The sequence below is a fragment of the Suncus etruscus genome, chromosome 1, assembly GCF_024139225.1.
Source record: "Suncus etruscus isolate mSunEtr1 chromosome 1, mSunEtr1.pri.cur, whole genome shotgun sequence".
Taxonomy (NCBI): Eukaryota; Metazoa; Chordata; class Mammalia; order Eulipotyphla; family Soricidae; genus Suncus; species Suncus etruscus.
The window spans coordinates 102,321,258-102,339,609 of record NC_064848.1 but is presented as its reverse complement, the minus strand read 5'-3'; the positions used below and the strand labels follow the sequence as shown (position 1 = coordinate 102,339,609).

Genomic DNA, 18,352 nt, shown 5'->3' with positions numbered 1-18,352 from the left:
GAAGATACTCCTGGCCATTCTTCCAATTTAAACTACAGGAGAAAGAGCAAAGATCTAGGTGCAGTGGAAATGACCCAGGAAAGAAAATAATACAAAAACATAAAGAGAAATGTACCTATTTCCCTAAGATAGACACTAATAGTTTAAATGCCACAAAACAAATGGACCAAATTTGATTCTAGCTTCAATCAGATTAATCACAAAGGTTAGTGGACTCCTACACTAATAATAAATTTTATTAAAATATAAGAAAAGTATATATGATGTTTTAGGGTTTTTTTATTAACTAAAAAAATATTGGAAGATTTATCATTGACCTACAGTACAGGTTAAAATTTTTTCCTCTTTGAAACAATTTAAAATTCTTTATAAAAATTTATTTTTGTTCAAACAGGGCCTGCTCTATAGATTCAATTCTAAAACAAGATGTGAACTGAGCCTTAAAAGATTATAGCTTCACCAGCCCACGAAGCAGAAAGCTGGGCACCTTGAGAAATGAGGATTAGCCCAAGCCCCCGCCTTGCAGAAGCCTTGATTCCTTCCTCCAAAACATAGAATCATTTTCCCTGATGGCCCTGCCTCATCACTGACCATTCCTGAAAATTCCCGTGGGGACACCAATCTGACCATACTTCAGGTATGCTAGTTTGGGGGTTGATGTCACCAGAGCTTTTTGAAGCAAGTGTGGCCACTTGTAACATGTAACCATGCCCACAATTGCAGTGGCCATGTTACAATGGGGACAGCTTCATAGACTCATTTTTTTCTCAAAGCTGTAAACCAAGCTATCAAAGATTATGGATACATCAGCCATGCAGTAGAAAACTGGTCATTTCAGGAGGAGTGGATGGGTCAAGCACCCACTCTTCCACAATCAAGCTTGCTGCCTCCATCACCCAAAATCACGATTTTCCTAATGGCTCTGTCTCATCACTGATCCTCTATAATTCCTTTGAGGACACCAATCTGACCACACTCCAGATATGCCAATTTGGGGACTGATATCACCAGGGCTTTTTGAAGTGAGTGTTGACAGCCTTCCCCCTGTATCTTCCTTCTTCCAGGAGACATGACAGCTGTTTATATTGCCCTAAAAGACACAGTATCAGTAATAGTGCTTTGAATTTCTGGACAACTTCAATTATTTGATGATGTCATCCCTCTAGAAACACCCCAATTTAACAGAATGGACAGTTAACAATAAAAGGTTACTAAACCTTCTGCCATTGTATCACTGATTTCATTGAAGATACAATAATGTTCACAAATGTGCTTGCTAGTCTTTTTCCTTTTTTTCTTCCTTTTTTTTCCTTCTTATCCATTTTATTTTTTCAATTACTATGCTTTCACTTATGTGGAAACAAATGTATTATGATCAACTATGTCAATTATGTGATGCATTTTCCTTAAAGAAATAAATAAAAAACATAAAAAATAATTTTTATTTTGGGTCTGGAGCTATAGCACAAGGGTTGGGCATTTTAATTGCTCACAGCCAATCTGGTTTTGATCCCTGGCATCCCATACGGTATCCCTAGCACCAGCAGGAGTAAGTTCAGACCCAGGAGCAATCTCTGACTGGTGTGGTCCAAAAACAATATATGTGTGTGTGTATACATATACATATATATGTACATATTTATTGTTATTGAGGTGGCATTTTTACAGTGATTCTAAAGTTTTTACTTAAGCATTATTACATATCATCTACCACAAGTGCCAAAGACCCTCTATCACTGGCATTATGATGCATATATCCTCTCCCCTACTTCCTCAGTAACCCCGATAAAAAACACACACTCTCTTAAATGGATTATCTGAGAGAAAATTCTCTAGAGTTCACACATATTTCTGTATAGGTGTGAGACAACATTTTTCCATTGTTCTAGACTATCTCATTGTGGATCTTGGCCAGAAAGCAGTCTTGGAAGAAAAGTATGCTTCTTTTTCCAGAGCAAAGGTTAAATTTACTAACAATATTTAAATTATCATTACCTCTATGCAATGAACAGGTATACTGCCTGCTCAGTAAATAACAATTTCCTTATAGAGCAAAAGATACACATACTAAATTGCCATACTGAGGAAGAAAAGTCGGGTTCCACAAAGTGTCTTCCTTCCTAATAATGTATATCACTTATCCCTATAATTCTTTAGGGACTAGTAGAAAAACTGACACTCAGACTTGTACTTCTGTGATGCTAATGTGTCCTTAGTTGCAAAGTAGAAGTCAATGTCTTCTAAAGTGAACCTGTGGCAGGTCCACCTATTGTTTACTAAAGCAGGCTAAATTCATGGATAATTATAATCGCTATATAATTGTCATTTTACACTATGTCCCAAACTGGGTGATAGGGGTATGGAATAATCCAGGAATTAGCAGTAGCCAGGGTACACCTGAATGAATACATTCCATTTGCTCACTCAAGGAAGGTAGATCTCCAGTGGGAAGTTGAGTGATTTTATTTTAAAAAGAGGTCGGTAGATCAAATAACTTGGGAAACCACTGTAGTGTGTTCTTCTTTAATTACCACATTAAGAAAATAAAACCTTAAATTACAATGATATAACCCCTTACTGATCATGCTTAGGTTCCTATTTCTGATGGAAAAACACCTAGGAATCTATGGATTACAGAGCTAGGAATTACAGAGCTTTCATGAGTGTTATTATTAATGTAGTTAATATGGTTTCTAATTTCTAAAATCATTGTAGTGCCAGGTTAAAATTCTGCTCTCACCTTTGTTGCCAAGGATTTGAGTTTTCTTAGTAATGACTGTTTATTTGAATATACAACTTCTTCTTCATTATCTTCTCCTTCCATAATAGCACAACTGTCTGCAGCTGGGAGTTCACATTCTTTTGAGTTGGTTGTCATTACTAATTTGGAGTATTTGTACTCTAGTCTAGGAAATGGAAAATAAAGTGGACATTTAACATGAATGAAAATGTATAGTATTCATACACTCCAGTTCACATAATTATCTGTAAGGGAATTTCCCTCACCTTTAGCTATAGCCCTTTGAATTCTTATTTATCCATTTATTTATTATTCTCATTTATCCATCATCCTCACAAATATATTTTCCAGGATTTTAGAGAATTGTTGCAATACAGGTAACTCTAACAATTTCATATTAAGTGTTAAATGATAAAAAAAAACTTTTTAAAACAATGATAAGCCTAAATATATAAATACAATTTCTCAATTAAATAACTGGAAGCTAATTTACTTTATGGATTTTCAAAGTTTAACCCATAAGGAAGAGCTACCATAGAGGTAACTGACTTGATTTTTAGTGTGTCTCAGTATCATTCATTCCTTCTTAGTTATAACTCTCCCTAGATATTTCAGTATAATATTCTCACAGCATCACTGACATGTAGATTATTTTACTGGCAAGGCAGGGATTCCAAAGAACTGCTCAGAAGATCCAGAGACCCAACCAGTGGTTCTCAGTCAACTTGGTGAGTGGTTCAATGAAAAAACTTGGGAATGCCAGGTTTGGGTCCTGTGGTTAGAGCATTGCCCAAACCACACCAGTGATGCTACTAGAAGAACATGTGGATCTGGAAATAAAACCCTAAATTGAGCACTTGCTGGACTATCTTCTAGCTTGTAAATCACTTTTCAGAATCAAATCATGCTACAGATCAGCAATTAGACACCATCTCTAATGCCAGGTTCTTAGAGAGCAAAAGTAAATAAAGTTGATACTTTCTTTTTCACCTAATCTGTTTCTTTACAAAAATCTTCCCATAAAAAATCGAAGAAAAATAAAATATGTCAAGAATACAGCATGATATCATAAAAAAAGAAAAAGAAAATCTGCCTTTTGATTTTAACTCTACTCCCATCTGCCTGGGTGAACTAGAGACACTTTTTCTTCGTTTTATTACAAACTGTTCTCATTCTAACATCTCTAATGTTCTATGATCACTCAGGTAAGCCATTCTACTTGTTTTTATTACATGTCTTAGATTCTCTAGGAAAACTGTGTCTCTGAGACAATATATTGAATATAACAATTAGAACATTTTCACAACAAAAAATAATTCTAGATTTTCTGTGATCACTCCAGTAAAATTACTTACTTTTGATTCTTTTTCCAGAAGTAACAAGTTAGAGCCACCAGCAAAACAGCTGTGAAAGCTCCTACACCAGCACCCACTTTTAGCCAAAAATCAACTGTTTCACAGGTTGACAACTTTTTCTCAGGCAAAGAAATTCCTTTAATGCACCATTTAGGTTCATTCCATACATATAAGGTTTCCTTAAAAAAAAAAAAAACACCACAGGTAGATGACATGAGATTCAGAAGAAAAGGGATTTTTCTAACAGCTTATCCAAAATATTCTATTGTCCTAATAGACATTCCAGAAAAAAACTGATTTAAAAATAATAATTAAGAATAGAATAAAACCATGGACCGGAACAATAGCATAGCGAGTAGGGTATTTGCCTTGCATGTGGATGACCGGGGTTCCATCGCCCAGCATGGAACATATATGGTTTATGGTTGCCTAAACATTCCAGGAGTGATTTCTGAGTACAGAACCAGGAGTATCCCCTGAGTGCCACCAGGCATGATCCCAACCATCCCAATAAGAGAGACTGAAACAAAAGTCCTGACTTAACAGAAATGGTTTTGATGTCTCCATTATGCAGATCCATTTCCCCCAACAACTCTTTCCCTTTAGCTGTACAATGACTTGAAAAACTAGTACCTAGTGTGGGGCTAGGAACAGAGATTCTTACTCCACTTTCCAATGCCAAAATAAGGAGTGCATGCATACTTGTCCATAAATTAGGGACCTAATTTTTCCTACTAAAGAAGATGACTCTTTTTTTTTTTGTTTTGTTTTGTTTTTGTTTTTTGGCCCATGCCCGATGATGCTCTGGGGTTACTCCTGGCTATGCACTCAGAAATCGCTCTTGACTTGGGGGACCATATGGGATGCCGAGGGATCAAACCGCGGTCTGTTCTATGCACCACCGCTTAGGCCCCAAGAAGACTCAATTTTGTTATGGAAATACTATTCATACATTTAGCTGAAAATAACTAGTAAAATCAGTATACTGTGCCTCATAATCAACTTTCAAAAATAAGTAACTCAAATCAGATCAGGGGCAAAAGTCAGAGTATAGTACATGTTCTTCTTACACTACAAAGTAGATCATAATAAGAAACACTTCCCATAATTATTATATTCATTGATATTAAATGGCATTGGTGGTAGAAAGGTTGCACTGGTGAGGGGGGGTATTCTTTTCTATAACTGAAATCCCACTACAAACATGTTTGTAATCATGGTGCTTAAATAAGGATATTATAAAAAATAAAAAATAAAATGCTTCATCTGAAGCATTGTTTCAATACAGCCATAGAGCAAAAGTAATTAGTTTATTTTAGAGACTCTTTACATATAAACCCCTAAAAAGCTCCAAATTAATTTGAATAGTTAAAAACTGCCTATACAACAGGTTAATATTCCAAAGTCATCACCATCTTATATTACACTGGTTCACCTGGAAAGGTAAACAGTTTAATGACAGTTGCAGGAAATGTGGCAGGTAAAGGGTGTTGTCCACTATAAACAGAAACTCAATCATGAACTACTTTGTAACTCTGAAAAAAATAAAACTGTATTATGAACAAACTTGTAAACTACAGTGTTGAAAATAATTTTTTAATTTAAAAAAATGCTAAGAGTTTAATGAAGAATTCAAATCGTTTCAAAAAGTTTTCAAAATCTTTGAGTAAAGGGTAGGAAGGTAACCTATAGTTAAAGATATGAATGATGATAAGTTTATGGCTAAAATAAATGGCACAGAGCATTGATTTTTGACAATGTATCTCATTACACTTTCTGTAATTTGATCATCACTTTATTAATAACATAGCAAAGAATAATACTACTACGCTAATCTTACATACAAAACATTTATGCAGTTAGCCATATTGTGAGCAATAGAGGAAAATTCCATTTACTTTGAGAAAAAGTTTATATTTACTTGCAGCAAAATTTTGGGAAGAATTTTCTGCACTTGTATAAGGAATTGATTACTAAACATAAAATGTATATTACAACTGTGCCATTTTCTTTAAATTTAGTGTGAATAAATTACTTTCTAAGTGGATCATTTGTTTTTAAAAATGATGAAGTGAGAAACCTCAAAAAGAGGCATGTTCGAATTCAACTGCCACATCTTGAAGTATAAATAATAACAACAGATAAAATGTTAACTCTGGTCTGCAAATGTTTACTTTATATTAACTCAGTGCATTCTGACATGGAAAAAAGTACAAATGTTTATCAAAGAAGCAGTACCCAATAATAATGTCATTCCCTATTTCCTTACTGTCTTTTAAATGTTATTGTTTTTTATACTGGTATGACTGGTTTGTAAAATAGTACATAATATATGTGTTAGAAATACAATGATGTCACCATACCACATCTACCACCAAATGTCATTATCCCTACACCACTGTCCATAGGATCATTCCTGTTCTCTTCCTCCATTCTCCATGGTAATTCCAGTTCTGTCCATCAATGACTGTTTCCATTAGAACTGTCTATTCCCTTGATGTGTTTTTAATTCCACATAGGAGTGAGATCTCCTTCTAATTTATTTCACTTTATGTTACACTCTCAAGTTTCATCATGTGGCAAAGGAACGATTTCATTTTCTTCTTAATATTGAGTAGTGTTCCATATATGCCAAACCTTTTTACCCATGGGGCACTTTGGGTCATTTCTTGCTTTTGCCTACTGTAAATAACACTGTGATAAATAAAGGTGTGCAAGTATATTTTTCACTTGTTTGTTTTTAGGCAACATTCAAGAGCCATCAGAGATTACTTCTAGCTCTGTGATCTGTACTTAGTGGGCTTGGGGTGGTAGTGGATTGGGGCAAGTATCTTTTTAATTAGTGTCAATGTCCTTAAAATATATTTTGGGAGTAGAACTGATGTATCTTGATAGTTTGAGAAATCATTGATTTCTAAAAATATGTTGAAAATATTGTTTATTATACTGTAGAAACTGACCAAATTTATATTGCTACCATAGGTAAATGAGGTTATCTTTTTCTCCACTCTCACCAGCTCTCTTCTTTCTGGCCTTTCTTGATTCAGGTTCTTCTCACTAGTGCTGTGATGAATGCTAACTATCCTTTGACTTGCATTTCTCTGATAGAGATACTATGTACCTTTTCATATATCTATTGGACATCTGCAGATCTTTGAGGATGTTCAGGTTTTCTACCCATTCTTGATGGAATGATGTGCTGTTTGGTGTAAGTTTATAATAGCTTTATATATTTTGGATATTAGCCTTTCGTTAAATGATAAAGGATCTAATTTAATGGCCACCAATGATATGCTTGTAAACAGTATGTCAAAACTCCAAGATTAAAAGCATATTTGTAAACATGGAATTTCAACTCTTCAAAAAACTACTTATATTTTAGAAGAAAAAAAGGCAGTTGGCAAATGTTTTTAGTATTCTAAAAGTATTCAATGAAAAGGTTTTTTTTCACATTTGGTCACATGTCATTAAAAAATGAGAAACTGGCAAAACAGCAACTGTAATATTTATGCCTCCAGCATGTAGGGATATTTTGAGAGCAGGATTAGATAAATTTGATGATAAAGTCTAAGACATTCCTCTTAGCGATAACCTAGTATCTCTTCAAATCTTTAGGACTATATGCCATTTAGAAATAATGTTTATACATACTTCAGACTTGGAATAGATTTTTGAGATCTAATTTGATAAGATCACTTTTATCACAAGCTATGCAGCTATTTTACTTTGCATCAAATGAAAGATTTGTTGTAATATTATAAACTTAACTCTATGGCATCTAGTTTATAAGTACTTAACTTCTCAGTGTAAGTGGGAAGTGAATTCTGAGTTTATACAAAAGTTAAAGAGTATAAGAGATGGAGTACGAAATAGCACAAAAAGACAGTGGAATGATGTTTTTAAAACTAAAAGCTATCCACAGAAACACTGTAGTATAAATACTGTATTCTTTTCTATCAGAAAGCTTTGGCATCCAAAGAAATATGCCTTTTTTAAATTAACATTATGTCATACACAGTGAAAATTATAATCTGTACTCTAGGAAACATAAAATAGCTGACACTTAAAATAATTTATCAGAGATTTCAGGTAACAGTGGCTGCTTATACACTGTAACCTTTTTTTTTTTTATTTTTTACCTCAAACCAGCTCTGTGCACAGGGACTACTTACTCCTAGTGGTGCTCAGGGGACCATCTGTGGTGTCAGGGATCAAAACCAAGTCAGCTGTAGAATCAAACCTTACTGTATTATATACTATCTCTCCAGGACCTTGAACAGTTTTTGTTGAAGTAGCTTCTGCCACAAAATAGACTGAATAAGATAAATGTACAAGCAGCTTGTGAATGGTGTTTAGTTTTTCCTGACTGAAGTTAAATCTCATCTGACAAATATTTTATAAATTTGCATGTAGCAGAGGGACTCTGTTAGATTAACAGGTATCTGCTTTTGGAGTTCCTCTTACCCAATTTCAACTAAAAGAGAAAAGTTATATATTTAACATAATAAAACACAGCAAAGGGTTTCAAAAGACATCAATCATTTTGTTTGTTTTGATTTGAATATATCTGGTAGTGCTTAGAGATTGCCCCTAAAAGTGCTCTGGATCACTCACTCCCCAAAGTGCTCCAGGGAACACGCAGTGCAAGGAATCAAAACTGAACCTCCTGGGGCCGGAGGTAAGGCCTTTCATGCAGAAGGTCAGTGGTTCGAATCTTGGCATCCCATATGGTCCCCGGTGTCTACCAGGGGTTATTTCTGAGCATACAGCCAGGAGTAACCCCTGAGCACTGACAGGTGTGACCCAAAAACCAAAAACCAAAAAAAAAAAAAAAAACCTGAACCTCCTGAATGTAAACCTGCACTGAAATCCTTGAATAACTTTCAGGGTCCCAAGTCTGAAATTAATTAATCATAAGACAAAATCAACTATGTAAGAATAATCACTTTGCCTGTCTTTGTTCACAACATTTTTGTGACATATTAAAGAGAAAACTCATCAAGGAATAGTTTGAATGAAATAAAAATAGGGAAGCTGTTGGAACTTCACTGTCTAAACTTCTTATCATTACCTTCCAGAAGAGAAATATTAAAAATTAAAGAGGATTTAGATAAAATACAATTTCACTTCAAAATCCTTGAGTTAAATTTGAAGACCAAATGAAGGACATGCATAGTTTTTCATTTATTCTCAAAATGATAAGATTAAAAATAATAAGTTTATCCTATTTTTAGAGAAAAGTTAAAGAATTTCCATTATGAAGAATGAAACACATTCCTTTCTTATTATAAAGATTACAAAGAAGCTACTTTAGGGCTAACAGTTCAAAGGGATATAGTACAAAGGACCCTCATGAGCAGAGATGATTCAAAGGTCTGGAGTGCATAACTGACACACAGAACCTCAGGTTTGATTCTTGGTCCCTGTAAGCCCAAGCACCAATGCTTCTAGCCCTGGCAACAGCAAGCATAACCAGGACCAAGCAGTACTATATCAGAAGGCAGAAACACTAATTTCAGGCTGGCATATCTAGGCTAAGTATTGCCCTAATTGGCAGCCAGGATCCCAAACACTTCTTAGAAGACCCCCAAAATAAAAAAAATGATTTTTGAATAGAATAAAACTCGGGGCCAGAGCAGTGGCGAAAGCAGTAGGGCATCTGCCTTGCATAAGCTAACCTAGGACAGACCACAGTTCAATCCCCCAGTAACTCATATGGTCCCCTCAAGCCAGGATCAATTTCTGAGTGCATAGCCAGGGGTAACCCCTTAGTGTTACCGATTGTGGCCCAAAAACCAAAATAAAAATAAAGTAAAACAAAACTTTTGGGGGGAGCCTAGAATGTTTATCCTCGATCACTAATAATTATATGAGAAACATGCAAAATCACACTATATGTATGAACAGCACTGTGTGTGTTCCAAATTAAAATGACCATACAGCAGATAAATGCAGGGAGCTAAATAGAATACTTGCTCATTTCTATTTTGATTTTGTCCTTTTTGAAAACTTACCAATCATCTCTATATTTCCTTCTAATTTATCTACCATTTCATCCAGTTGTCAGACATTCTTTTCCTCTCTTTTTTATTCTTTAAGAAAGAAATGTAATTCTAAATTAACTGTGGTAAATATATTTGTATATTATGTTATACATATATTAATCTTGTTTTGTAACATGAGTATTATAACATAAAAAGAAGTATTATTCTAAAAGCTTAACTCACTTTATAGTTATATATCTCAGTGCCTGAATTTGTATTTATGGACCAAGTTTGATAGACTACCTATTTGTTAATCCAGTTAATTGGCAATGAAGTTTGAAAAATATTGGGAGGTCACTAATATATTAGTGGAGGTCACTGGTGAGAGAACACTGTATACCTGAAAGTCAACTATGAATAACTTTGCAAATCATGGTGACTTCATTTAAATTTTTTTCAGAAAAAATACTATTGCAGAAAATAACCTTTGGGATTTGGACTTAACTTCCCAATTACAGTGAATATGTAGGGCTGAGTAAAGGCATTTGGATCTCTTCTCATCCTCCTGCCTTCTATCTGACAAGTACAAATCCTTCAAGATCTCCAGACAGCTTCCCTGCTCTCTGCCTTTACTCAGTGCCTTTACTCCAGCAGGTTCCTCAAAACTGTATTTTCAATGGTACAATTGTGTTTATACGGGGTTGTCTGCTCCTTACCTGAAGTCCTCTCTTACAGGCCCCCTCAATCTCATGGAAGTCATGCTCTGTGCATAGAGGGCAAGCTTCAGCGCTCTCCCAAAGGAAAAAGAAAGTACAGCCATCACAGGTGCCTGCTGGGCACTTGCTGAAATAAAAAGATGAAAACAACAAAGAGAAGAACTTTTGTGATGACACAATCCAGCCCAACTAACATTTGTCTCTACTACATACCTGAAAGCAAATTATAACTGTTGAGAAAACACACACTTCAAAATATCTAAAAGGGGGTGGGTAAAGAAATAGTACAGTGGATGAGGTATTTGGCTTGCATCCAGATCATCTTTTGTTCTTCATATAGTACATGCTTTCCCAAATATCATCAGTAGTGACCCCTAAGCAAAGAGCCAGGAGTAATCTCTAAGCATAACTGGGTGTGGCCCTCAAAAATAATTTAAAGGAGAACCACAAGGATATACCACTTTACATCTACTAGGGGAGTAGAATCAACCAACAGTAACCACGTTTGGTAGCATGCTGAGCAATAAGAGCCCTCATTCACTGCTGATGTAAAAGGTGCAACTGTTGTGGAGAAATCTGGTATTTTCTCAGGCCACTAAACATCATGACAATAACATCTAGTAATTACATTCCTAGGTTAAAAAAATCTAATAGAAATAAAAACAAGAATCTTCACAAAATTTTTCACATTAACATTTGTAGTACAAATATTCACAATAGCCCATAGGTAAAAATAACCTAAATACAGAACAGATGAATGTATAAACAATGTGGCAGATTCATATACTGTACTACTGGACAGATATGTAAAGGAGTGCTCAAACTAGGATGAGATTCAAATATTTTATGGCTATGAAAGCAACCAAACAAAAATCCATTGTTATTTCCAAAAAAAAGCCCAAAATAGGGAAATCTATATTAATTATGTTAATGATTTCTAAGGGATGGAAAGAGGACTAGGGTATAGAAATGCTAGAGCTAAATTGTACAGGGTTTCTTTTTGAGATGATGAAAATATTCTAAAATTGACTAGATGATGGTTACACATACTTGTGAATATATTTAGAACCATTAAATTTTATGTTTTAGTAAGCAGGTAGTTGTATGCTATGTGAATTATGTCTATAAAAATCTTTATATTTAATTACATATGTTATTGAGGTATAAAGGTTTACAATTGTATTGAAGCTGTTATTTTATAGTTACAGAGCTACTATACTAGTCCTGACACCAATATTTCAAGACCTGTCAACCATTATCCTACATTTCCTTCTCTTTTCCTGAGTCTCTGTCCTATAAATTGTTTCTCCTGATTCTGTTGAGGATTATCTTTGTGTTCCTATACTCAGTAAATGAGCAAGATAATCTGGTATTTATCGTTACTTTTTGACTCTACTGATTTAGCATGATAGCATCCAATTCCATCCATGTATTAATTTGTCTTTAGGGCTGAAGTGATAGTACAGTGTGCAACGTGTTTGACTTCATCAAACAACCTGGGATAGGTCCCCAGAATTCCATGAGGTTCCCTATGCACCACAGGAGTAACTACTCAGTACAAAGTCAAGAATAAGCCCTGACCACCAGTGGGTGTGGCCGAGTGAAATAAGTCAGAGGGAGAGAGACACAGAATAGTCTCATTCATTTATGAGTTTAAAAAAAAAAAAGTAAAATAAAGACATTATTGTAATAATCCCAGAGACAACAGAGTTAAGGGCCAGAAGGACTGGCTCACAATATGAAGCTGCCCAAAAAGAGTGGTGAATGCTGTTAGGGAAATAACTACACTAACAACTTGCATGGCAATGTTAAAGAATGAGAGAGGTAGAATGCCTGTCGCGAATACAGCCAGGGGTGGGGTAAAATGGAGGTTTTGTTGGTGATGGGAGTGTTACACTGGTGAAGGGGGGTTATGTTCTGTTTATGAGTGAAACCCAACTACAATCATGCTTGTAATTATGGTGCTTAAATAAATATTTTATTTAAAAATGAGGAAAGATAAAGTAAAGAAGAAAAATAGAAGAAAAAAATAAAAGGTTCTCTCTTGAACTTGTACTTTCTTCTGTTTCTCTGGCTCTATCTGTCTCTATGTATGTCTCACCCCTACCCCAGTCTTTCTAAGTAAATTTTATTCAATGAAAATTATTTATCTTCTCTAAAAAGAAAAAGAAAAAAAGAAATAATGAAGCTATCTTTAAAAAGTTTAAAGTAAAGTCTAGAGCTATGCAGTAAAGGAATTTAACCTTCAGCCTCACATAGAGTTCCTGAACACCACCAGGTGTGATACTTGAGTAGAGAGCCAAGATGAAGTCTTGAACACAGCTGTGTATAACCCCAAAACAAAGACAATGATAAATAAAAATAAATTGTTTAAAGGATGTGTCCAAAGTTCTAGGAATGCTTCATGGTAATAGTGATACATAAACCTAGTCTATGATATTCAGTGTGAGCTAGTCAGAATAAGGAGAAAGAAAACCAGGAAACTCCTGACAAAGGGATGAAATGTTGATAAACTGGAAGGAAATTATAAAAATCATTTATCAGAACTCTAAGACTAAAGCAGTGGACTCTGGCCTATAGAAGACCTAAACAATGAGAGAAGATATTAAGTCTGCTTAAGATAATGTCTGGAGGGACAGAAGCATAGCTCTGCGGAGTGTATGCTTTGCATGCCAGAAACCCTAATCCCATCACCAGAAACCCAAGGCCCCAGCATTGCCAGGAGAAGCCCCTGTATGAAGACCATTAATGGCCAAATGTGGTACTAAAAGCATTTTTAAGAGAATTACTTTAGACAAGGTGCTTCAGGGAATGGAATGATGGAAAAAGAGCAGAAGACAAAAAAAAACAAATTATCACGATAAAGTGGTAGCATGCTCTCAGATCAACAAACAGCTCAGTGATACAAATGACTTTTCATCCTGGGTTTCCTTTGTTTACCAAAAATGTCCTCTGCAAAGTTGTTACCTTCACAACTTGGTGATAATTATATAAAGGTCCTACACTCACCAGTAGGACTTAAATGGAAACTTTATGAGATTTTATAAAACTCAAATTTCTAGTGGATGAGCATATCCAGACAATCTCCATTATTCAAGGACAGATAAACATCACATGGCTGAAGAGGTGGTCAACTATTACTGTCTGTCTAGAGAATTATTTTTGATTGAAGCAAGGATAATCTTGGAATATTTCAAATGGAATAGTTGTTTTATTCATAAATTCATTAAGACTAGGCAATTAATGTTCCTTTCATTTGTCTTCTTTACTTCTCTGAAATTAACTGTAAAAATTGAACCTGTCCCTGAAATCCTTAGGCCTTCACTGGTGCTAAGTACAGGTATCCTGGAATAATGGCAGAAAGACATATAAAAAGCTGAAGAATCACAGAAACAACCCTTTGGAAATTTTAATTCCAAATGACACAGCCTAGTCTAACAGATACAGGTCATACTCTTAGCTGATTATATTTTAAGGCATTCTAAACTATATCAACCTTAAAAAAGTAAAGTTAAAGCATTTTACATACCTATCCTTCAGCAATGTTGGTATGCTAATCCAGTAAACATGAGTAAAAATGTAAATAAAAATGCTGCTTTATATGGAAATTACATGTAAATTATAAATGTAAAGTAAAAATGTAAATAACAATGCAACCTAACACCTGACATCTGAGCCTGAGCTCCATTTTCTAGGTGACTGCTCTCCAAGGAAGCACCTGCTTAGTCTCTGAACAAGCTTTAAACGCTGGCGAGAAGAATCCCACAAAGAGCAAAACTTCTGAAACTGTGGCTCATGATCCTCATATGGTGTTGCCATATAGAGGGCATGAACATTTTTAAAGTGAGCTACTTTAAACATAATCGTGAACAACAAATGGTCCAATCAGGAGGAGGAGGATAAGGAAGAGAAGAAGGAGGAAGAAGTGGAGGAGGAGGAGAAGAAAAAAGAAGAGGAGGAGGAGAAGGAATTGGAGAAGGAGGAAGCGGAGGAGGAGGAGGAGGAGAAGGAAGTGGAAGAGGAGGAGAAGGAAGTGGAAGAGGAGGAGGAGGAGGGCTGGAGAGATAGCACAGTGGTAGCACGTTTGCCTTGCAAGCGAACAACTCAGGACAGACCCTGGCATCCCATATGGTCCCCACCCTCACAAACCCCACCCCCCGGTCCTGCCAGGAGCAATTTCTGAATACAGACTCAGGAGTAACCCCTGGGTTCTGCCGGATGTGGCCCAAAAACCAACAGGGGGGGGGGGGCAGGATCATATGAAAAGAGCAGACATCATCAGGAAATAGTCCCATGCCAACTCCTCTGCCACTCTCTAAGAGCTGTGTTTCCTCGGTCTCAGTATTTCCTAACTTATAAGCTTAGGAAGGTTTAACTCCAGAGCTCTTAAGTCCTGTAGTCTCTGTATTAGCAGAATAAAATGATTCCCCCATCATTTTTAGAGGGCTTTGATATACCCTTTCTCTGACAGAAATTTCTCTTTTTTCAAAGAATACCTTGAACCCAATGATTAGGTTCAAGTTTTTTCTTAACGAAAGAAAGAAATGAAAATTTTCAATCCCTTCCACCTCCCACCCTTCAAGATCCTGATGAGATGTATGGGAAGCCTTTTAGGAAAAAGGCTAGAGCAGTTGGTTTTAAGAATCTTAGTGGCATATTGAGTTAGCAATTTATTTTCTGGCCAAAATACAAACTGCAGTAGATAGTATCAAAAGTCCATTCCAGCTCTCAGATTTCAACTGCCACAGACATGATGCTGTTCAGTTTTTTTTTTTTTATCTAAACTGTCTCTCACCCTCCAGACTCTTTGTGGAATCAGAACCTAAATGCAGAGTCAGACCAAACAGACAGGCTGAAGTTTCCGATTGCAGATTAGTAGGCAGCAGGGAGAATTCGCTGCTTTCTCTGAATTTTTGCTTTTCTTCCTTCTGCTCCGTTCAATTTCTGATAAGATATTCTATTTTTCCTAAGGCTGGGCTTTGCTGACAGGGTCACCTGTCAGCAGACAAAGAATCCCAATCTACAGTTAAACTGCCAAAATCCCCTTGCCAAATATGACCAAAAGAAAATTCCTGAAGAAGCCTCCCTTCCTAACAGCCAGTCTTCCTTTGAGATTTTTCAGTCAATATATGAGATTTCTTAGCATCTTTCCCTCTGTCCCTTGAAAGTCAATATAGAAATGTAAATCTTTCTTCAAAAGTATACTGAAAGAACCAATTCGTAATATTTCGCTATAATTGGAAACCTTTATTCATTCTTATAGCTCACACACACACACACACACACACACACACACACACACACACACACACACACACACACACACACACACACTCTTCTAGACTAGCCTTTGTATCTCCTGTTTTGATCCTAGCGCGCCCTCTTGTGTCCTAATGGAAAATTGATTCAAGAAAGACCTCAAAGATGAGGGCAGAGTTCCTTAAGGTAATTCTCAAGCTTCAAAGTGCACCTACTTGGTTTTTTGAAATTACAGGTGAAGGGCTCCAGCCTGCTGGTGAAGGCATTTCAAACTGAATTTTAATGTTTAAATGCAAAGTTTGAATATATGCTTATATTATAAGATGCATATAAATGTATTAGATAATATATTATATTTGATTCTAATACATTGATAAATATATCATTTATCAAGCAATGAGACTTTTTTCCTATATGAAGACATTAAAATAAAACTTGGAAGAATCAAAGTAACATATTTTCTAAGGATAGACCTACTATTTTTTCTTGCTTGTCCGTTAGTTTACATTCTGCTTTTGCACAGGGCAAAGGCAGTCCTCAACTTCCTCATTCTTTTCACCAAGCCCTCTGACTTATAAAAGTCTACCTGGATAGGTACTTTTGTTTCTCACTTGACCTTTTACCTCCAAGACTTTCCCCTTGATGGTTCATTTTGTACTGGTAGAATAAAGAAAGGTCTCTTCGACAGTGAGAAGGCGCCTGACTCCATGATTCTCTCCTGACTAACTTGATTTATTAATTCACTCATCTTCCAGCTTCAGACCAGCTCACCCAGAGTTGGAACTATGGTGTGGGGATTTATTTTACACTTGTCATGTTTATCTTAATTTTGTGTGATTTTTTTCAGTTGAGGTAGCTAGGTTTTCAAAATTGTATATATTTCAGAAGTATAAATTCACATCACTTAAAATGCACGTTACACTGGTGAGGGATGATGTACACTGTATGACTGAAACTCAATCATGAACAATTTTGTAACCACAGTGCTTTAGTAAGGTAATTACTTTTTAAATGCATGTTACCACTTGGTGCCTGCTCCCACAAATGCATCTACACCATCAAGCTTTTTCCCATATAGCTACCTCAACTCTATGAACAGAATTCAAGAGTCCTTTTTCATTTGGCTTGCTCACTTCCCAACTCTGCTTTGTTTCTTTCCATTCTACAATGAGTAAGAACTTAAAGGATAAATCTAGTCTTTAATAATATTATTTGCCTTTGTTAGAGATTTAAAGATGGCTTTGAAAACTATGGCTTGAAAGGCTGCTAGTTGTAGAGGTTTCTAAACCAATGAGGAACCACAGAAAAGCTACAGTAGATAGAAGCTTCATAGTTCTACATGAAGCTATATCATATGCTCTCAGAGTATGGTGAATAATCTCTGAATATAATATCTTAGAAAGTAGGCACAGCTGGCTGCTGTAATTCTAGCCTAGAGAGCAGGCCAGGAATCTGTTTCCATGAGAAGCTCTTGGACTGATCTCTCCATTGCCTTCTCTGATGTACCCTTTGTTATGGATACCTTTCTTCGCATCTTCCTCTCGCCTCAGAAAGGTGAAAAGAAAAATTAATTTCTAAATCCAAGAGAATAAAAAAACATGGTTGGTAATATTCCATTGTATTCTGTATGCCCAGAAATAAATTCAAATAAATGTCACTACTGTCACTACTTTTAAGGTACATAAGTATCTAATGTAACATCTGAACAACAAATTTTTCACCTTGGTGTGATCTTATGTAGGATGCTATAAAATTCTCAATGGTTTCCATGAGACTACCAAAAATTAATTTTAGCCAATAATTTTCGTCAAAAAATAGTTTATTTTTTGTTTTTTGTTTTGTATCTCCACAGTGTTTGTCGCACACTTCTATGCCTACTCTCTGGCTAAGAAAGAGGTATTGACTTGTGCAACAATTTCTTTCCTGCAGAGGAATGCCGCAACAGCCACTTTTAGATCAGTTGCAGACCAGTAGCTGTGGTGAAAAAAATAGTTTTTAAATAAAAATTCCTACCCCAGTTTACAAGAAAAAAAAATCTTCTGATTTGAAGTCTTATTTAACTGCAATCTAAAAGTACTTTAAAAGTCATAAATATTTAGATAGAACAATAACTGTGATAAATTTTTAACTGTGTTAAAAGACATTTAAGTGCCATTAATATTATGAAAGCAGTTTTAAAGTTGATAGTTCTTATAAACTTTTATATTCTCCTATTGTTCCCACCTAAATTAAACAAATCAAATCCAGGCTGTTAACAGTTGTTGTCACCAATATGTTTTTTTTTTTTGAGGGGGTGGG

The 18,352-nt window shown here is 35.6% G+C and overlaps 1 protein-coding gene and 1 non-coding gene across 2 annotated transcripts in view; both read right to left on the bottom strand.

The window, feature by feature from the left end:
* ELAPOR2 (endosome-lysosome associated apoptosis and autophagy regulator family member 2) overlaps positions 1–18,352 on the bottom strand; it is a 200,355-nt gene that overhangs the window by 12,933 nt on the left and 169,070 nt on the right. Inside the window, exons 19-21 of the mRNA XM_049771053.1 lie at positions 10,796–10,922; positions 4,096–4,274; positions 2,741–2,906 (exon numbers count right to left, since the gene is read on the bottom strand). Of these exons, the coding sequence (XP_049627010.1) occupies positions 2,741–2,906; positions 4,096–4,274; positions 10,796–10,922 (472 nt within the window). The remainder of the gene's footprint in view (positions 1–2,740; positions 2,907–4,095; positions 4,275–10,795; positions 10,923–18,352) is intronic.
* On the bottom strand, positions 17,904–18,036 carry LOC126030710 (small nucleolar RNA SNORA41). The gene has a single exon (XR_007503167.1). It is a non-coding gene; the product is annotated as a small nucleolar RNA SNORA41 (small nucleolar RNA).